This window comes from Pogona vitticeps, chromosome 4, assembly GCF_051106095.1.
Source record: "Pogona vitticeps strain Pit_001003342236 chromosome 4, PviZW2.1, whole genome shotgun sequence".
NCBI classification, from domain to species: Eukaryota; Metazoa; Chordata; class Lepidosauria; order Squamata; family Agamidae; genus Pogona; species Pogona vitticeps.
In genome coordinates this window covers 104,775,680-104,797,655 of record NC_135786.1, presented here as the reverse complement: position 1 = coordinate 104,797,655, position 21,976 = coordinate 104,775,680, and the positions used below count along the sequence as shown (strand labels likewise).

The following is a 21,976-nucleotide window of genomic DNA, read 5'->3' as shown; positions in this document are numbered from 1 at the left end:
ACTGGTTCTTAACCTTGGGTTACTCAGGAGTTTTGGACTGCAACTCCCAGAAGCCTTCGCCACCAACTGTGCTGGCAGGGGTTTCTGGGAGTTGCAGTTCAAAAACATCCGAGTAACAAAGGTTAAGAACCACTGATGTAAGCAATTGGTGTGATTTTCGAGGGGGAAGACATGAAAAAGCAAAGCACTGCGATTATGGTATGCTGTCAGACTACTACATTTCTAAAAAAAACATTTGTATAGAAAAACAACATGGAAAACTTTCACAGTCTTGGAATACAGAACATCAAAAGTCTGAACAGTAGCTTTGCAAAATACATTATGATTCACAACGCAGAATGATTCCATATGAGATCACCATTATCCATCAGCCATCCACTATTCCCTTTCCTTACTTTCAAGCATGGCATGCAAGAATTGCCTCCTCTACGATTCTAGACTTGTTTAAAAACTATGTGACAAGAGATGAAGCAATTCCTGCATGCTTTATTTAAAAGTAAAGTAAAATACTAAGAGATGAGAACAGGAAGGTGGTGGTGAACCCTGTTATTGAATCATTCTGATCTGGGAATTGTGAATTACTGTTCAGACTTTTAATGCACTGTACTATTAGAATGTTATGTTCCTTTCCATATATATATATATATATATATATATATATATATATATATATATATATATATATATATATATATATATATATATATATATATATATATATATATATATATATATATATACCCGTGCACTTATTGTAATTTCAGATGTAATATGGTCTGTGAATCAAATGATAGCAAAGCCAATGTAGCCACTCCCTTTAAAAAACACCCTGGAATGGAGTCAAAGCACCTCTAAAATTGGATTCCAGTGGACTGGTCCTACATGCAATTGGACATCTGAAAAGCACTGCAGTATCTTATGAATTAGTCAAAATTAACTGATAAGTTTTGAAAAATGTTACATGAACATGAATAGGATTCTGGTCCATATCTATGAAAATAGATGGGCACGATCCAAAGTTTATGACACCAGCCTACATCCACTGTCACTGAACTTTTTACCTTTTACTCCCCAAAAAATATATATACGCCGACATTACCTCCTTGATTCGAAAGGAAGGAAATCATACATTATTTGAATTAAAAATATTATTGAATCTACACAGCTGTGTACCGAACTAGCAGGATGTGCACTATTTTTGCTGGAACACATTGCACACCAGCCATGGGGTGGTATAGGAAGTAGTAAAGTGTTCAACGTGCCTAGCAGGTTGCATTAAATTTTTGCTAGCTTGCAGAGGATTTAATCATCATCAGTGGCTACCAGAGTGGTGCTACCAATGACATGTTTGCTAGAGACAGCCAACACAGAATTGGGGAGGGGGCTTTCAATACCAGTTCATTCTATGTGTGCTGTGCAAAAAGGAACAAACCAGGCTAAAGGCCATGTCACCCACCCTGGTGCCACAGCCCAATATCAAAGGACCAGTTTGCTTTTTCTATCATCATCAATGGAAAACTCAGCAATGGCCAGAGGACTGGAAAAGATCAGTCTACATCTCAATCCCAAAGAAGGGCAGTGCCAAAGAATGCTCCAACTACCGAACAATTGCACTCATTTCACACGTTAGCAAAGTTATGCTCAAAATCCTACAAGGCAGGCTTCAGCAGTATGTGGACCAAGAACTCCCAGAAGTAAAAGCTGGATTCCGAAGGGGCAGAGGAACTAGAGATCAAATTGCTAACATGCACTGGATTATGGAGAAAGCCAGAGAGTTCCATAAAAACATCTATTTCTGCTTCATTGACTACTCAAAAGCATGGCAGAAAGTGAGGAGGAATTAAAGAAGCTCTTAATGAGGGTGAAAGAGGAGAGTGCAAAAAACTGTTTGAAGCTCAAAATCAAAACAACTAAGATCATGGCCACTGGTCCCATCACCTCCTGGCAAACAAAAGGGGCAGATATGGAGGCAGTGACAGATTTTACTTTCTTGGGCTCAATGATCACTGCAGAGGGTGACAGCAGCCACGAAATTCAAAGATGCCTGCTTCTTGGAAGGAAAGCAATGATAAACCTAGACAGCACCTTAAAAAGCCACCCTTTCCCGCCCGCCTTAATTCAAAGTTTCTCTTTCGCTTGCCTGTTCATTTTCACAGTTTTGAGTCAGTCTCTCTCTCTTGCTCGCTCTCTTACACACACACACATCCACCTTCCCTCCCTCCCTCCATTTTCTCCCTCCCACCATTTTCTCCCTACATTTTGTACATTTAAATAAGCTTGATTAAGTCCTCGGTCTCTTCTCGCACCTTTCTTGCCTCCTTCCCTTGCTTGCTCCTTGATCCTTTCCATCCTCCTGCTTGTTTGCAGTCATTTCTGGAGGAAGCAGTCATTCAGAAGCCCTGGATTGATTGATTACCCGGGACTAATCCCCAGCTGTAACCAATCAAGGAGGCTTATCTCTGATCTCTAAAAGAATGGAGGATTTACAAGTGCCCTGCTGCAACCAAGGAAGTAACAGGGAGAGATGGCTTACAATTTGAGGTTTGAGTGCAGAGGGTGAGGGTGGGTGGGAGGTTGGGGGTAGCACTCTGCTCATAAACCCCAGGATTTTCACTTTTACCCCATTTGGGGTAATTTGCCCCTGTTCTCCGACCTATGCTGTAATAGATCCCTGCCCTCATAACATATTTTCTTCCTCTCCTCTCCCTGCTGCACCACTCCAGTTCTGCCTGAATATTGGCTCCAGATGTTTTTGCCCTCCAGAGACAGTCTGGTCATTTTAGGCAGCAGGAGGGAATCAACCTGTTGGATGCTTGTTGTTGTTTAGTTGTTAAGTCGTGTTGGACTCTTTGTGACACCGTGGACCAGAGCAAGCCAGGCCCTTCTGTCTTCCAGTGCCTCCTAGAGTTTAGTCAAATTCATGTTGGTAGCTTTGATGACACTGTCCAGCCATCACATCCTCTGTCATCCCCTTCTCGTCTTACCTTCACAGTTTCCCAACATCAGGGACTTTTCCAGGGAGTCTTCTCTTCTCATGAGATGGCCAGAGTATTGGAGCCTCAGCTTCAGGATCTGTCCTTCCAGTGAGCACTCAGGGTTGATTTCCTTTAGAATGGATAGGTTTGTTCTCCTTGCACTCCAGGGGACTCTTGAGAATCTCCTCCAGCACCACAATTCAAAAGCATCAGTTCCTCAGCGGTCAGCCTTCTTTATGGTCCAGCTCTCACTTCCATACATCGCTACTGCAAAAACCATAGCTTTGACTATGCGGACCTTTGTCAGCAAGGTCATTCTCTGCTTGTTTGATGCTAGACAACAACAAAACATACAGTGACGGTAAACATTAAAACAAAGGAAGGTCCAATTTCATATTTATATATTGTTTTAGTCTTAAACAAGTAACAAAAATTATTGGTTATTGTGGATTTTTCGGGCTCTTTGGCCGTGTTCTGAAGGTTGTTCTTCCTAACATTTCGCCAATTTTGTGGCCGGCATCCTCAGAGGACAGCACTCTGTGCTCTGGTGTGGTATGCTTGGGTGTGGAGTATTTCTGGCTGTGAGATAGGCTTTTATCCTTTCAGGAGATGGGTGATTAGTGTTTCTTGTTGTGGGTGTATTGTTGTGATAAGGAAGAGAGATTATCTGACACTGTGATTGATGGGTGTCATTACCTGGTCTTTTGTGTGTAGTGATCCCTGGTCCTTGTGGCTGGGTAGAGTTCGTTGACCTTTTGCACACTGTATTATTCAGAGCTGGGAGCCAAGTTTTGTTGAGTTTCAAACTTTCCCCTTTTTTGTTGAAGTTCTGCTGGTGCTTGTGGATTTCAATGGCTTGCCTGTGCAGTCTGACGTAATGATTGCTGGTGTTGTCCAGTATTTCAGTATTTTGAAGTAGAATTTCATGTCCAGCTTGTTTTAGGGCATGTTCAGCTACTGCCGATTTTTCTGGTTGTTTTAGTCTGCAGTGTCTCTCATGTTCTTTGATTCTAGTGTGAATGCTTAGTTTTGTGGTTCCAATATATAACTGGCCACAACTGCAAGGTATTCGGTATACTCCTGCAGTGGTATGGGGGTCCCTTCTGTCCTTTGCTGACCGTAACATTTGTTGTATTTTTGTGGTGGGCTTGAATACTGTTTGTAGGTTGTGTTTTTTCAAAAGTACAGAAAGAAACCTTACACAGGCTGGTTCTAACTAATGGCAATCTAAGAATTGTGAATATTGGACTGCTTATAGGAAGGACATATCTTGATGTGCTGATGGGGCATTTAATTCAAAAAGGCGGGTGATATTTATTCTGGCTTTTTATTCTAGCTTTATCAAAATCCCATCCTGAATATGTCAAATAAATTCCAGTGTAGAAATAGAAAACATCCTAGTTTTAAAGATGGTCTTGTATGTGACCAGTCCTTTCTCTTCTGTACGTTATGTTCACTGAGCAATCTGCGTGGATTAACTTGTTTATTATACAGGCAGTTTTATCTGTCATTATCTTCTCTAGTTTGGTCCTGTGTGGTTTCTAATAGGTCTTCTGGTGGGGGAAACATATACCGGGAAATAATTATTTCTGCTGAATTCAAGCGTTATAGTAATGATCTAACTTATTTTCAATTGCTTTTCCAGCTGATGTTTATGAAATATCTTACTAATCCTTAAACAACAATGTTGCTTGTTTTACAGTAACAAAGTGTTTCCCTGTGAAAGAACCAGAAAATGGAAGGATCGTTCAGACTGGAATAATGGATCTGGATCAAGATTTTTTATTTGGCCACCTGCTGCGATTTGAATGTGTTGAGCACTTCAAAATTGAAGGTTCTGCTGAGATAGTTTGTACAGCTCAAGGAACTTGGAGTGCACCGGTACCAAAATGTGTAGGTTAGTTAACTGGAGGGGTGGGGTGGGGTGAGAACAAAAGAATCCCAAATTAAAAACAATACATTTAAACAGCTGCAGCTCAAATAGTAGTGGGATTAGCAGAACAAGGAGACCTGAAAAGTGGTATGAACATTGATTAATGCTTTTATGGGAATTATTTGAAAATGTTTCCACTTGTTTCTATTAAATTTTGCCTGTTGAAGCACTTATTTAATACATCTGTGAATTTACTGATTGCCACATTTTAAAGAATAATGGAAATTATGGAGGGTTCTTCATGTTACTGGGTTTGAATCTGGTCCATTTCCAATAAAATAAATTAAAATTGAATAAAATAAAAATAAGGTTTTCTCCTTCACTATGATCCCATGTAGATTTCCTCGGGTTTTAAGAACAAACTATAAGGTGAAGATTCAGAAATAATTTAATGCAAACTTCCATATTAAATAAACCTTCTGACTTATTTAAGAAAAACATTTCAAATAATTACTATGAGATGCTAATGAGAACATTCCGTTTTGTGTGTGTGTGTGTGTTTAATGTAGAAGTAACCTGCCAACCACAACATATTGATCATGGACGTATACTGGCACAAAGGGCAGTTTATAAGGATGGTGAACAAATACAATTTTCCTGTGACCGTGGATACAGACATGCTGATAGGAAAGAAGCAACATGCACTAGGAATGGGTGGAATGGACGACTCGAATGTATAGGTTTGTATGTTTCTCATTTCCAGAATTGGTGATGTTGCAGTTAAATCATATGCAGATTTAGTCAGCAGGAAGTCCTTTTGAGTTCACTGAAGCTTACTCCTTAACAAGTGTTCCTAGGATTGCAATTTTACTTAATCAGGTTGGGTTAAAGGGATGAAAATGTTTTAGGGTCTTGGAAGGCAAGATCAAAGAAGAGGAATCCCCCTTTTCTCTTATACAGTAGTGCCTCGACTTACAAATGCCCCTACTTATGAACATTTCAACTTACGAACAGCTCCACTCACAAAATTTTGCTTCGACTTACGAGCGGAGCTTTGACTTAAGAACAGAAAAAGGCAGGGGAAAAAGGTGGGAAATTCAAACCATTGGTGACAAAGAGGCTGCTTCTTTGTAGCTCTTTTGCTCCAATGGTTAGAGCAGGCGGTCAGGGAACTCTTTTACTCCTGCAGGGCAGGAAGAGGAAGGAGAGGTGGGGGCGGCTCCGGATCGCCGCTGGGCGCAGGAAGTCAGTGTGCTCCCTGCCCATCCCTGGCATGGGTCTACTCATGAGTAAGGGCTGCAGAAGGCCCTGGGCTGGGCTAGGGTGCATGGGTTGGAGGGGCTCCTCCATGGATGGGGCGTGTGGCAACGGCGCAGGAGGAGGAAGGAGAAGCGGGGCAGCTCCAGTTTGCCACCGGGTGTGGGAAGCTGGTGTGCTCCCTGCCCATCCCTGGTGCGGGTCTACTCATGAGTAAGGACCTCCCTGCCGCCGCCTCAGCTGCCCTACACTGGCCGCCATCTGCCGGGGAGTGCCATCAGAGGAGGCTTCAGTCTGCCTGGTAAGGTGCTGCTTTTTGCTTTTTAGAAACATCTGGGTGGGTTTTGCAGGGTGGGTTTTGGCTGAGGGGGGTTATGTTTCTGTGCTGTGTTGTTGTTTTAGTGATTAAATTTTCTTTTCAGCCTTTGGAGCTTGCTCTGTTTATTTTTGGTTGTTTTTTTTTTAAAAGCCCCAGTGCCTTCTGAAGGGGCTTTCTGTGTGCTTTATTTTTTATTTTTTATGTTTTTTTGAAATGCTGCGCTGTTTGCTTCTCATTGTAAAAGAAATAATAGCTGGATGTTCTATAACAAATCTTTTTCACTTCTGAAATGGCTTATTTGTTCATACATACTTTATATTTAAGTGATGTATTAAATCAAATATAATGATGAAATGATGTGTTCTATGACAATGTGTCATTTCCTCCTCTTCTGCTCCTTCTCCTCCTGTTAGGGGTTGGACATTGTCACAGCTACTTTGGCTGTCACAAAGCAACTCTAAATATGGTGGTTGCATTCAATCCAAACTAGTCTCTCATATACCTCCCATGTATCTCATGGCACAGCATGTGAATAGAGTCCTCTTCCTTCCCATTTTTATTCCTGTGTCTTATCTGCTTTGTCCCAAAGATTGTAAAATCACTGATGTGGCTACATGATGTGTAAAAGAAAAATAAAATACAGAGGAATCCATGACAGTCATGAGACAAATGTCAAAAGGCATGTTGTGACATTACTTTTGGTTGGCCAACTAAAAAGATACAAAACTCTATGTGCATGTTTTCTACACACACACATTTCCATCTCGGTATCTTACACAGAGAATGTTGTGACTTCTTAGTTGCTCTACAAGTGGAACTATGGTAAAAGTGATGGCAAAGAGGGAAAATATGCTGCTCAGTGTCTGATTTTCCACATTTCTTATTTCTATTCCTCTGCAGAAATTGTATGCCTGCCACCCCATTTGCAAAATGGTAACTTCCAACCTAGGGGGCTTCAGTTTAGATATGAAGAACAAATTGAAATAAAATGTGATGATGGGTTTCAGAGTGCCGGTTCTTCCAGGTGCACAGAACAAGGCTGGCAACCTCCTGCAACATGTATACGTAAGCATTGTTCTTTTTGATGCATTTGAATATCTTTACTTCCTGTATGATATCCGCCATCATAGTTGAAATGATGGGGACGGAAGGAAATCTGGAGATCCCTTGATGTTATGGAAGGGGTGGACAGGGGCTATGCACAGAATCTCTCCTTGACAGAGGCTGGGCAATCCACTGTGAGGCAGAGAGCTGTTATCTCCCCACGCCTAAAGTGCAGTTTTCAAGTGCAGGACTTTATTTATATGGCAATAATTTGCAGTTATGTAAGTGTAGGGCTACTTGCAAAGGCTTGGGCCTTGATTGTTTGATTCAAATGCCTCTTTAAAGGTTAGATGCTTCATCCAGGTTCCTTCCCCTTCCCCCTGGGTCTAAGACCCAGATGCTTTGAAACTAAGTAAGAGCAAGTAGTGAGCTTTTCTCCAGTCCTGGTGGAATGTCTTTTTCCAAGGCATTTGTCATCTGTAGCAATGAAAAGTTATGTTCTTTTGATAGCTAGCCAAGTGGCGAGGCATTCTCATCCACCTGGAGGTCTAAATCTATTTTTAATGAGAGTCTTACCTTCTGTGATTGCCAGTGTCAGCCAGCCGTATGTGTCAAACCTTTCCTTGATGTGCCTTGCCTAGGGAAAGTAGATTGCTAGAAATCAGGAACCCTCCTGAGACATTTATAACCAGGAATTTTGAACACATTCAGAGGGAGCCCATAGCTCTTCCCCCATCATTATGGATTTAATAGATTCAGCCATGCATCTGAAGAAGAGAAGGGTCCTGCTCATGTGTACTGTAGGTTCCCTACATGATTAAGAACTCAGCATTTCCAGAGCATTTGCTCACATGTGGCACTGACACCTGAGCGGGAATCTCTCTTCTGGAGAACTTGTGCTAAAATTGTGAATAACCCAATGGCAGAGGGAGTGGGGCAAGGTGCCCCCCTCTAAGCATGTTGACAGTGCTGAGTGGCAGCATGCCTTGATAGCACTAAGGTCAACATACCAAAAAAGGGTAGCATGGGAGATCTCTGAGTAGGTCCATGCTATACTCAGCAATTGAAGAGGAAAAGAGGAGGCACTATCTGGGCCTGCACCAAACCAGCAGGTGCAGGTACTTGTGAGAATCCCAGCAGCAGTTCTTTCCCAGGCTATGAGGGCTTTTCCTACCTACTGAGGTTCTTATTTCTCAAGGAAGGTACTCTGACCAGCTCATGTAGTGCTTGGGGACTCTTCAGTATTCTGACACTACAAACTACACCCTTGTGAATTTGCAAGGCAGAGGGCACAATGTACGGCCTGCTACCAATATGTAGAACCCACTCATTATTTGACCCTTGCCATTAAGTTTATCCTCTGTTGCTGAAAACAGACTAGGACATATTATTTAGAGAACCTGCTTCTCCAGGTCACTGTAAAACCAGCATCTAGAGGGCCTGCATCCCAGAAGATGCTCTAGCAGTCAGCATGAGAAGTCCTGCATCCTGAAGGAATATCAGAATCAGTGTTGGCAGAACCTGCTTCCTGGAGGACAGGGCCAACTCATGGTCACCCAGTTTGGGGATGAGCTCCCCCACTCGGTCACCTTTGCTAGAGAATATTTTATGAGCCAGCTATGTGCAGAAGGCTTGCTTCTAGATTTGAAGGGAAAACCATGGTTCAGACAAATGTGTGTGTGGATGCATATATATGTTTGTGTGCATGTTTGGATGGTAAAGCATGTATGCGAGTTCTGTGTGTATATGTATGCATGTGGGGAGTATTCTCATTTGTTTTGGCTTCTAACTTCTTTTTTCTACTTCTTTTCCAAAGCTAAGAACTGTGGCCATGTCCGTTTATCAAATGGATATTTTTATTACAATGAACCATTACATTCCTTCCCCAAAAGGCTGGGCTATACAATGGATTATCATTGTAATTCTGGTTTTCTGCCACCAAATAAGGAAAACTGGCAAAAAATTAAGTGCACCAAGACTGGCTGGGATCCAGAACCAAAATGTTTCAGTAAGTAAATGTTTTTCTCGCTTAGCAGGAATAGAAATCACTCTGTATAAAGAAAACATGTATCTAATCTATGTTTGTGGGTAAATGGCAAAAAAGTTTTGGAATAGAATAATGGAGGTGGCCATTGAATAGGCCACTTCACACACAACAATTTTGGTTGTAAACATGAGAGTTTTTGAAGGTTTCACTTAGCACTGTTGAGAAAGAGGTGATTTTAGTAACATTTTGTCTAGAAAGCCAGGTTTGGTAGCCATTCTCTGCCAAACAGAATACAGTCAACCCTCAACTTACAAACGGCCCTAGTTATGAACATTTCAACTTATGAAGTGCTCTGTTGGACAGAATTGGAATCGACTTGCGAATGGAGCATGGACCTATGAACGAGGCTCTGTTTGCAGGTTGATGCCAATGGAGCAATCGGCACCTTCAGAGCTCTCAAAGGGCTTCTTCTGATGTTGGGGGGAAAGCTGTTTGAGACCTCCGAAGCCAAAAAGGTAGGGCAAAAGAGTGGGAAATTCGAATGCCTGACATTGGAGGAAGCCCTTTGAAACCTCCAAAGGTGCAGATCGCGGTGGCAGGGACCCCCAGGGAAGTCTCCCAGGGCTTCTCCGCCACCATGGGTGACCTTCCTGGGGGTCCCCACTGCAATGATCAGTGCCTTTGGAGCTCTCAAAGGGCTTTCCCCCTCAACATCAGAAGAAGCCATTTGAGAGCTCCAAAGGCAAAAAGGCAGGGAGAAAGGACTGGAAATTCCAATTTCTCATCCTTTCTCTCTGCCTGTTTGGCTTCGGAGCTTTCAAAGGGCTTCCTCCAATGTTGAGGGAAAGCCCTTTGAAACCTCAGAAGGCATTGATTGTGGTAGCGGGGACCCCCAAGGAGGTCTCCCATGGTGGTGGGCAAGCCCTGGGAGACATCCCTAGGGGTCCCCGCTGCCGCAATCAGTGGCTTTGGAGCTCTCAAAGGGCTTTCCCCTGACATCAGAGGAAGCCCTTTGAAAGCTCCAAATCCAAAAAGGCAGGGAGAAAGGGCGGGAAATTCGAAGCTTTTACACAGCCCATCCTTATGGTCGTAAACAGACTGCTCAGATATAAAGAATTGCTAAAAGGAAATTGTGAATTAAAAACAAAAGACGAGTTAGAAGAACAAGATATATATAGATAAAAAGGAGGGTTTTCATGAAGAGCAAATGCCCTTGGATAAAATAGTATTAGAAACAAATGAGAACTTGATTTAAAAATATATGAATTTTTATTAGAAATTAAAATGGAAGAAGAAGTGGTAAAAGATTGTATAACCAAATGAGTGCAAAATATAGGGCAAAAATAGTGAAGCAAAAATTATTAGATACTAATAAATTAATGTTTACAGAAAATTCTGCTACATAATATGCTAGAATTATTCATATTAAATGTTTAGATAGGAGAGAGAGCTTTTTTAACTGCAGCCAGAATACTATATGCATGGAAATGGAAGAAGACCAAAATACCAAATTGTGAAGAACTAGTGGAAAAGATTATGGAAGTGGCAGACATGGACATATTAACAGAATCTTTGAAAGACAATTTAATCCAAGAAGCAACTGAAAAATGGGCCCCTATATTGCAAGGTCAGAAGACCGGCAGTCGTAAGATCGAATCCACACCACAGAGTGAGCTCCCATCGTTTGTCCCAGCTCCTCGCCAACCTAGCAGTTTGAAAGCATGTAAATGCTAGTAGATAAATAGGTACCACCATGGTGGGGAGGTAACGGCACTCCGTGTCTAGTCGTGCTGGCCATGTGACCATGGAAACTGTCTACAGACAAACATTGGCTCTACAGCTTGGAGAAGGGGATAAGCACCGTGCCCTAGAGTTGGACATGACTGGACTAAATCTCAAGGGGAACCTTTACCTTATATATAACTGGATCCGCTCTATAACCTGAAAGCCAAATGTGATAATTTTAATGGGAAATTGTCAGATAAATCTAGTTGGAATTATATAGGCAACTAAAAGACACAAAAGTCTTTAATGTAATGATATGTTTTAAGTACAGATATGTGATAATGTATAGCATGATATAGTCCCTGTTATCCTGAGTTATTTCCCTTTCCCCGGCGGGGGGGGGGAGAGAGAATTTGCTTGCTTGTGTTGTGAGGAAGAGGCTCCAGGTGCCTGCACACAGAGTCTATCCAGAATCAGTGTGGATTTCGAGCTTATAGATACACCATTGACATGGTATTTTCCCTCAGAGAGTTGCAGGAGGAATGCAGGGAACAATGACAGCCACTCTTTGTGGCCTTCATAGATCTTACAAAGGCCTTTGATTTGGTTACGGTGGAGAATTAGTGCAGGGAAATCACCCCAGAGGGATACCACAGGACATCTGCGAGCAGGATCTGAAGGCCTTAAAAATGGACCTCAACAGATGGGAAACCCTGACATCTGAGCATTCAGCCTGGAGGCAGGTGCTGCATCACAGCCTCTTCCAATTAGAAGAGACCCTTGTCCAGCAGGCCAAAGCGAAGAGGAAGTCACAAAAGCAGCAAAATCAGGGAGCTGGACAGGGGACAGATTGTATTTGTCTTCAGTGTGGAAGGGATTGTCACTCTCAAATTGGCCTCCTCAGCCACAGTAGATGCTGTTCCAAGTCCTCCATGCAGAGCACATTACCATAGTCTTTCGAGACTCAAGGATGCCTAATGAATGAATTAACCTAATTTATGAGGAGCATAAAAATCAGCTCAACAATAACACTTGAAATAAAATCAGCTATTCAAATAATTTTAAAAGGGAATACACCAGGATGTAACAGCTTCACAGTTATAAAACATGGTAGAAGACATTTCTATACAGCTTTTCAAATGATATACAGTGGTGCCTCATTTAACGAGTGCACCGGTTAACGACGAATCCACATAGCGATCTATTTTTTCAGATCGCTAATGGGCAAAACATCGCATTGCGATGATCAGTAAGCGTTTCACTTACCAATCTTCGCATTGTGATGTTTTTTTAAACAGCTGATCGGCGGTCCCAAAATGGCCGCCGAGTGCCCAAAATGGCCACCACAATCATTTTCACACCCTGCCCTCGCTTACCGAGGGTGCGAAAATGGCGGCACTATGGAGGAACTTTGCTAAACGGTGAGTTTGGGCTCCTATGGCTTTTTCCGTTCCGTTTAGCGATGTTTCCTCATAGCGACGATTAATCCGGAATGGATTAACGTCGCTATGCAGGGCACCACTGTAATTTAATATTGATTAGTGAAAAAGTACCAGAATCCTGGAAAGAAGCAAGAATAATAGCTATTGCAAAACCCGAAAAAGATTCCACGCTTCCCTCTGCTTATAGAATAATATTACAAAACTAAAATAAATCCCCCCTCTGTTTTAGCACAAAGACTGAATAGTTTTATCACAAATTATATCCACACTGTTTTGTTTCATGCCAGGTAGGCAAATGTCAGATGCTATTCATAGGGTTTTGAACATCATAAATATAGCAAGTGAACAAAAAAAAGGAAAGTGGCAATACTTTCATTAGGTGCTCTTAAAGCCTTTGATTGCATTGAATGGTGGTACAGTCATGCCCCGCTTTACGATTGCCCCGCATTACAACGAAACCGCATTACGACGATGGTCTGAATAGGGCTTTTTCGCTTTGCGATGATCGGTTCCCTGATTCGGGTACCGATTCTTCGCAAAATGACAATTTTCCTACAGCTGATCAGCAGTTTCAACATGGCCGCCAGGAAAATAAAATGGCTCCCCGCTGTTTTCTGGGATGGATTCCTCGCAAGACAGCCACCGAAAATGGCCACCCTATGGAGGATGTTCGCTGGACTGTGAGTTTCCAGCCCATTGAAACACATTGAAGGGGTTTCAATGCGTTTCAATTGGCTTTTTATTTTTGCATTACGACGTTTTCGTTCTACAGTGATTTCCCTGGAACGAATTAACTTTGTAATGCGAGGCACCACTGTATTTATTCAATTTATTAGAGAGGATGAATATAGAGGGAAAATTTATAAAGGTGGTAAGAAATTTGTATGAAGAACATGAAGGCCACAGTGATGCTAAACAGAGCAGAATCAGATAGATTTGACTTACATAAAAAGAATAAGACAAAGAGACTCTTTTTCTTCACTGTTATTTGCTCTGGTTATTGAATCCTGGCTGTAAAAATTAGAGAAAATGATACCATTACTGGCATGACAGACAGCATAAAATTAACTATACAGTGGTGCCTCACTTGACGGTGTTAATTCGTTCCAGCGAAATCGCTGTAGACCGAAAATGTCGTCAAACGAAATACAAAAACCCAGTGAAACGCATTGAAAACCGTTTGATGCATTCCAATGGGCTGAATACCTGCTCGTCCTCCATATGGCAGCCACTTTCTGGTGCCTGTTAAGCGAAAAATCATTCCTAAAAACAGCGGGGGGGTCATTTTCTTCAGCTGGTGGCCATTTTGAAACCCAACAATCAGCTGTTTGCGGATCGTCGTAAAGAAAAAATCGGTTCCCGAAGCAGGGAACCGATCATTGTGAAACGAAAAACCCAATTTAAACCATTGTTTTGCGATCGCAAAAGCGGATTCTTTGTAGAGCGGGGTAATCATCCAGCGGGGCACGACAGTATATACCGATCATATACTTCCATTTTTGGAAAATTCATTGAAAAACAGAAGAATCATAGACAAATATTGGAAAGATTTAATCAATACACAGGATTAAAAATCAATTATCAAAAATCTAAATTGTTATGTATAAACATTCCCATAGCAGAACAAAAGAAAATTAAGTAAAGGCAAATTTATCATTATTAGGGAGAATAGCAACAGTAAAAGCTTATATTTTACCAACATTTTAAATTTTTATTTCAAAATGTACCCCTACAACAAGAAATGAAAAATATAAAACTATGCCCAAAAAATAAACAAAAAGGAAAAGTTTATTGCAGGAAAAGGAAAAACAATAAGATTCATAAATTCTGTAAAATATCAACCAGTATAAAAGGAGGATTAGCAGTGCCATGTTTAATAAAATATTATGAATCTTTTCAAATAGCTCAAGCAATTAACTTTATAAAGGAAAAAGAGACCCCTGAATGGGTCCAAATGAAAGTGAAATGGAAAGCAAAATGAATTGGTTGCCGAACACAGGGACTCGGTTACAAAATCCTTTTACTACAGAGCAATGAGTACACAGAGAAGAAATATGAAAAAAATATCTCCAATACCTCCCTTATTCTCTTGTTTAGAATATCCATATCTTAAATCTAGTAATAACAATCTTCAGTTTAAACTTTGGGAGGAAATATGAATTTATAAAATATCTATTTGTACAAGGAAAACCAATTACAATTGGGTAGTTACAAGAAAAAAGTACAGAAATAACCAACTGGTTTCAATTACTACAGATAAGTAATGTCACAACTCACCTGTATAAGAAGTTGGGACCTAACAGACCATTAACAGAGCTGGAAAAATACTGTATGAATAATAATAGGAAAAAAGGACTAATTTTATTAATTTATAAAAGCATTCTGGACAAGGAATATGGTAGCAGTCTGGATTATGGATCTCTGTCTGGCAAGATGGCTTTGTGATTGGATTCTTCAAGATTTTTTGACAGCTCCGAGTTCTGCGCACGAAAATGACTCGTAGGCTCCTTCAAATTATTAACATCTATTTAGAACAGATTTAGGTAAATCAATGACAACTTTGGTTGGATCCATGTAACTTAACTCGGGCAAAAGCCCACTTAACTCAACAGACCTATTCGCGTACACACTGTCTCGCAGTAATGGGGTGCCAGCCCAAAACGTTCTTTGTCCATCATTTTTCATAGCGGAGCACTCCTCACGGCACACACCATGCCACAGCAGGAGTGTCGAGCCCAATCCCTCTCGAGCGGTGGTCGGTTGTAGGTGGGATCTGGGCATAGCACTTTCTTGCAGCATCCACGACCCCTTGGAAAGACCATCATGGTCCATTCAGAAGTCTCAGTCACTGTGACCCTGTCTTTATCTTGCTCTGGGTCAGGCAACAAACCTGCTACTTTCAGATTTGGAAAGTCCTTTAGCAGATCACATGGGCATTCGTACTCCTTTCTCATACCTCCCTTCAGCGAATCTCCTGGGATACTAAACTATCACTCCCCCTCTGCTTTTATATCCTCATCCCAGACTGGGAGCAGTAGCTCCTCCTCCTTCCCCTTCCCTTCTTCTACCAAATACACCTCCGTTTTAACCCTTCCTTCTCTCTTTACTCTGTTTTCATTTCTGTTAAGTTTTCTCTTAATTCTACAGGCTCACTTTCCCCTTTTGGAGGAGACTGCACACTCTCCTTTTCCAGTCCTCCTTCACAGGCTTCTTTTGACTTTAATATTTCCTCATAATACTTCTGAAGCACATGTGTTTTAGCACCTAGTAGCTTGCAAGCGGCTTGCTATTTATGCTCATCTACCATAATGATTGCTCTTCCCAAATGCAATCTTTGCATATATTTAGATTCTTAAGCGTCCAGTAACATTCAATAGCTGTAAATGATCTGGTGAATGTATTCTGTGTTGAGTCACATTACTACAATGCTTCAGAGGTGCCTCTGAAGGAGAGTATTCACAAAATGCATATGAATTCATGAGTGTGCTCTGAGACCATACAAAGTAAAAGTTCAGGGTACCACACGTGCCAGTCTGATACTAACAGCAGTCTGTAGTCTTGTTTTCTTTCCTTTCCTTGTCTGGTCAGGGCAACTGACATTCTGTGGAGGGATGCTCTACCTGAGGTTACAGCTGTTCATTTTCTCGATTTCCCCCAAATGCCTTGGGATCAGGAGTCAGTGTGAACAAGATATAAAGAATTGGATTTTGATCCACAGAAGATCTTGCCAAAATATTTTCTTTGCTCCCTTTAGTGTTGCCAGCAGTGTGATCCAGAAGTAGCCTGGGCCAATCCATGTGTTGCAACTGTAGTGAAAAGAAAATGGGGGAAAATGTCTTCACAGTTTTTTTAAAAATTGCAAAAATGGCTGTATGAAAAATTTAAACTTATATATCCATTATGAGAATGGGCACAATATCACTGTCATGTGTTTCCATAACTGATGTATCTATTACTGCTCTTTTTACTTTTTTTTAGAAACATGTGAACATAGGTATCCTTTTACAAATGGTAAATTCATTTATAGTTCTTGGACCAGACCCTTCATCGAGGGTGACAAAATCACCTATTTTTGTAACAAAGGATATCGCTCTGCAACTGAGAATACAACAGTCACATGCACAAAAGCTGGCTGGTCACCAACTCCAAGATGTGCCATATTGGAAGGTAAGTTTGACTTCTCTTCTCCTATCTGATGATACCCAGCCTATGTCTCCTGACTTGCTACAGCTTCCATGTTTTACTTGGTCTTATGCCCAGAATAATGGGAAGCTATAATGATTTACCAGGAGAGGTGGCAGAGGAGGATCTCACAGTACTCCTCACTACAATACACACCATCTTTACACGAGAATTGATGCACTACTATGATATGTTTGCTGATCAGGCAGGTCTCTGTGTGTATGTTGCTGTGGATGTGTATGTGCTGGGAGTGTAAATGGTTTCTTCTCCCATCCTTGTATGGGATGACAAGTAACCACAACATTGTTCGGCTTGCCCCATGAGAGGGTGAGGCAGTTTGGGGTGTTCTCTACAAGAAGAGGATGATTTTGCAAGAGAGGATGCATATGTTATGCACAAATAAGTAAAGAAAGCTTTCGTGCAAGTGGCACTCAGCCATGATGACTTGTGTATTTTTGCATAATTTTTAAGGATTAAAAGCACTGGAAGATTTGTTCACAATTTCCCTCAACAATCAGCCAGTCATTTTCTCTCTGTGTGTGCCTTGTTCTTGTTTTTGTTTTGATTTTTTATTGACAATCCTCTCACATTACTTAGTGGCCATGTATTTCATGGCAACTGTAGCATAACAACATAACTTAAATTGTAATACAATCATCTTACTTACACAACATATTACCAACTTATGATCATCTATACACCCACTATTTTCATATTCTAACAGAATTATGCTCTAACTCATTTCTCATAATTCTCTGTTGTAAAAGATTACAGAATAACAATCCAAATTATTCCCCACAGCTTGTTCCTCTTTATTTGATTCAGTACCATATATTAATAAAGGTTGCCAGATTTCCATACATTTATAATGTTTTCTTTTCCCTCTCTATTTTCTGGCCTGATTGGTCAATTTTTCCATCAAAACCATTTGCCAAATTCTGTTCATAAATCTTTGTAACAAGAGATTTAGTTGTTTCTTCAACCTTGTTTGATTTCAGATCTTGCTGTTAATAAGATTGGCAATCAAATCTTTATAAAACATTTTCACATTTCCCCCAGAGAGCAATGAAAATTAAAAAAAAAGGTTTCATATACGATTGTTCTTTGATTAGTCAGTGTTTCTGTCCAATTACTTATTTCATACCCATATGTTTCTATTTTGGGACAGGAAATCCACATATGTTCTAACATGCCCTTCGTTCCACAGTTTCTTCAACACATGTCTGGAGTTTCTCTATTAACTTTGTGTAGTTTTGTGGGATACAAATGTCATCTATGGAGTACCGTTAAAACCATTTCTTTCACTGTAGCTGATGTTGATTTGTATGGATGTTTGATCGATATTTCCATCCATATTTTCTCTGGTACATTAATATTTAAATTTGTTTCCCACACTGTTTAGAACCCATATCATTACCATATTCTTTTTCAACAATATATATATTAATGAGGTAATTCTTTTTCTTTTATTGCTATCTTTTTCTATGCTGTATTCTAATTCCATAAGTGTTCTCATGGATCTGTGTTTGGGAGGACATTTTATTTGGTGATATATTTACTTCTAGGCTTGTGGATTTTTAAGGCTTGCAAAGGTATGTTTGTTCGGACCTTTGTTCTCCCTGACCGCATGGTCTGAGGGGGCGGGGTTTTAGCTTTAAATGAGTGCTAGCAGAAGCTCTAAGCCCTTTTCCTGCAAAGGAAGCAGAGGCAGGAGGTGACTTGTGTTTGGGGGGATATTTTATTTGGTGAGATATTTTCTGGCTGATGCAAACACATGATGGTGGGAACATTTCAAGAACGCTGTTTATAACACCACCTTGTCCACATTTGGAAAGAAGACCAAAGAGACAGCAGACTGGCTCAAAGCCAATTTGGAGAAGTTGATACCAGCCATCGAGGAAAAGAGGAGAGCTCTATCAGCATACAAAGCCTTCCTAGTGAGTACAACATGCAGGCTCTTCGAGCTGCTCATAGCAAAGTCCAACAGGCTGCCAGGAGATGTTCCAAGGATTATTGGCTTTGGCTCTGCTCTCAGATACAGATAGCAGTGGACACAGGTAGCATCAAGGGAATGTATGACAGTATCAAGTAGGCTTTAAGTCCAATACAGAAGAAATCTGCTTCTTTGAAGTCTGTTACAGGAGTGATCATTCAGGACTGAGCCCAGCAGATGGAACGCTGGGTGCAGCACTACTCTGAGATATATTCTAGAGAGAATGTAGTAACCAAAGAGTCATTAAAGAACATTGAGTGCCTGCCCGTCTTGGAAGAATTGGATAGCGAACCAACCTTAGCAGAAATAAAAGCAGCCTTGGATTCCCTTGCCTCCAGTAATGCACCTGGGAAGGATAACATCCCTGCTGAAGTGCTGTAAAGAGATCATCACCACCAAGCTGTATGAAATCTTTTGTCTTTGCTGGAGGGAAGGTGGAGTACCAGAGAACATGAAGGATGCAAATATTGTCACATTGTATAAGAACAAAGGAGACAGGGGCGACTGCAATAACTACTGTGGCATCTCTCTAATCTGTGTTGTAGGGATGCTGCTTGCCCATGTTGTGCTGAAGAGGCTTTAGGTGCTTGCAGACAGAGTCTATCCAGAATCACAGTGTGGATTTCAAACTAATAAATCCACCACTGACATGGTATTTTCCTTCAGATAGTTGTAGGAGAAATGTATGGAACAACGACAACCACTCTTTGTGGCCTTCATAGATCTTACAAAGGCCTTTGATTTGGTTAGCAGGGATGGCCTTTTTAAAATACTTCCCAAGATTGGATGTCCACCCCAACTCTGTAACATCATCAGGACCTTTCATGAGGAAATGAAGGGCACTGTAGTTTTTGATGGCTCAACATCAGATCCCTGTGACATCTGAAGCAGAGTGAAACAGGGCTGTGTCCTCACGCTGAACCACTTTGGGATCTATTTCGTTATCATGCTGAAGCATGCCTTTGGAACTGCAACAGAAGGTGTCTATGTCTGGACTAGATCAAATGGAAAACTCATTAATTTCTCTAGATTAAGAGCAAAGAGCAAAGTCCAATTGAAATGCATACGAGACTTCCTCTTCGCCAATTATACAGCTGTTGTTGCCCATTCTGCTGAAGACTTCCAGCAATTCATCAATTGTTTTAGCAAGGCTTGCCAAGATTTTGGATTAACAATCAGCCTGAAGAAAACACAAGTCTTGGGCCAGGGCGTGGACTCACCTCCCTCTATTACCATCTCCACGCAAGAATTGGAGGTTGTTTGTGACTTTGTTTACGAGGCTCAATGATCTCTGACACTCTCTCCCTAGATGTCAAGCTGGATAAATGCATTGTCAAAGCAGCTCCCATGTTCTCTAGACTCACAAAGAGAATATGGCTTAATAAGAAGCTGACAACATGTACCAAGATCCAGGTCTATAGAGCCTGTGTCCTGAGCACACTCCTGTACTGCAGTGAGTCCTGGACCCTTTATGCACGGCAGGAGAGCAAGCTGAACACGTGCCATATGTGTTGTGTCTAACGTATTTTTAGTATCACCTGGCAGAACAAAGTTCCAAATATTGTAGTCCTAGAACGAGCTGGAATTTTTAGCATGTATACATTACTGAAATAGTGATGTCTACGTTGGCTTGGGCATGTCATGAGAATGGCTGATGGTCAGATTCCATGGAGAGTTAGTGCAGGGAAATCACCCTAGAGGGCAACCACAGCTGGGATACAAGGATATCTGCAAGTGAGAATCAGCCTGAACAGATGGGAAACCCTGACATCTGAGCATTCAGCCTGGAGGCAGGCAATGCATCATGTCATCTCCCAATTTGAAGAGGCAGCAGGCCGAGGCAAAGAGGGAGTCCCGAAACCAGCAAGGTCAGGGAGCTGGATCAGGGGACAGACTGTATTTGTCTTCAGTGTGGAAGGGATTGTCACTCTCAAACTGGCCTTCTCAGCCACACTAGACACTGTTCCAAGGCCTCCATATAGAGCACGTTACCATAGTCCCTCGAGACTGAAGGATGCCTAATGAATCTCATCAGCCTGGAACTTTAATATATATTTTGATTGCAACTTTCCTTACTTGTTTTAGTTGTCCATTTAGGGTCACCTAATTATCTTAATATTGAGAGCCCTTTTCACATATTTTATAGCGTTGGCACACCTCCTCGTCAGGATCTTTACTGCAGTCAGATTTTCGTCCAGTTGGTCTTTCCTTCACCTGGTCTCCAGGCATCTCTTAGATAACATAATAGCTTGAAACTCCCCAGTGAACAAGGGAAAGGATCAAGTTTTGGAGCAGAGAGCACTTGGGAGGAATCGTGTCAACTGCCCAGGACTCATGCATGTTCCAATCCAAATCCAAGATGTTTATAAGATGGGACAGGGCAGATGTTAGATGTATGAGTCCCAAAAATGTTAAACATATAAACCATAGGAAGGATCAGTGGCAGCTCCAGACAATTAATTAGATTAATTAGATAACCTGAGGACACAAACTAGCACGTTGCTATCTCAACCCCATTTAATACTTTTATCTTCACCATTTTGACCTGCAGTCTCCACTCAAACCAGTGCCACCTTGCTTTTCTCCTATTCTTTTGCTTTTTCTCTCTGGCATCTTCCATTGTGATTTACACAGGAAACAACCATGTTCTGCATAGCTTAATGTCCTTTCTAGTCAATTCTGCTCAGAAAAAGTGCCACTCTGTGCAGGAATTGTAATAACTTTGTGCAACATGGAGTTTCTATTCCAGGTAAATACAGTACAGCAAGTTTAATATTCAGCCTAGAAATGGTAAAACTCTGTACGTCTTGATGTTGTTTATGGGGGGGGGGGAATCATGAAACATCAGAGAGATCCTATGATATTTCTCAGGAAAGAAGAGTGTTCAGAGAAATCCCATTATGAAGCCATGAATAATTTTCTTGGTTTCTGTCTGAGGACAAGTGGTTGCAAAATTCACAACCATAAAAATTAGAGTAGCCTTGATGGGATTATATAGTGCTTCTTTTGCTTGCTCTCACGTGGAGACAAGGATTCATGTGGCTTCTGAAACATCTGCACTGAATTTTCAAGACAGCACAATTTCAAGAAAGAATGGAGAATTCGGTGAATATTCTTTATTGTCCCTATTACGTGTGCATGCACACACAGAATAAATATTACTGAACTTGAGCAAAAGC

The 21,976-nt window shown here is 41.2% G+C and overlaps 1 protein-coding gene and 1 long non-coding RNA gene across 8 annotated transcripts in view; one reads left to right on the top strand and one right to left on the bottom strand.

Annotated features, from left to right (window-relative positions):
* LOC144588836 (uncharacterized) overlaps positions 1–16,614 on the bottom strand; it is a 32,175-nt gene extending 15,561 nt beyond the window's left edge. The window contains exon 1 of the long non-coding RNA XR_013544566.1: positions 15,513–16,614. This is a non-coding gene — a long non-coding RNA (uncharacterized LOC144588836). The remainder of the gene's footprint in view (positions 1–15,512) is intronic.
* Positions 1–21,976, top strand: part of CFH (complement factor H) — a 275,435-nt gene that overhangs the window by 41,894 nt on the left and 211,565 nt on the right. For all 7 annotated transcript variants that reach the window (XR_013544564.1, XR_013544563.1, XR_013544565.1 and 4 more), the window contains exons 5-9: positions 4,678–4,872; positions 5,418–5,588; positions 7,325–7,489; positions 9,285–9,476; positions 16,601–16,789. Coding sequence is in view for 4 of the 7 variants with exons in the window: in XM_078392301.1 (XP_078248427.1) it covers positions 4,678–4,872; positions 5,418–5,588; positions 7,325–7,489; positions 9,285–9,476; positions 16,601–16,789 (912 nt within the window). In the remaining 3 variants the exon portion in view is untranslated. The remainder of the gene's footprint in view (positions 1–4,677; positions 4,873–5,417; positions 5,589–7,324; positions 7,490–9,284; positions 9,477–16,600; positions 16,790–21,976) is intronic.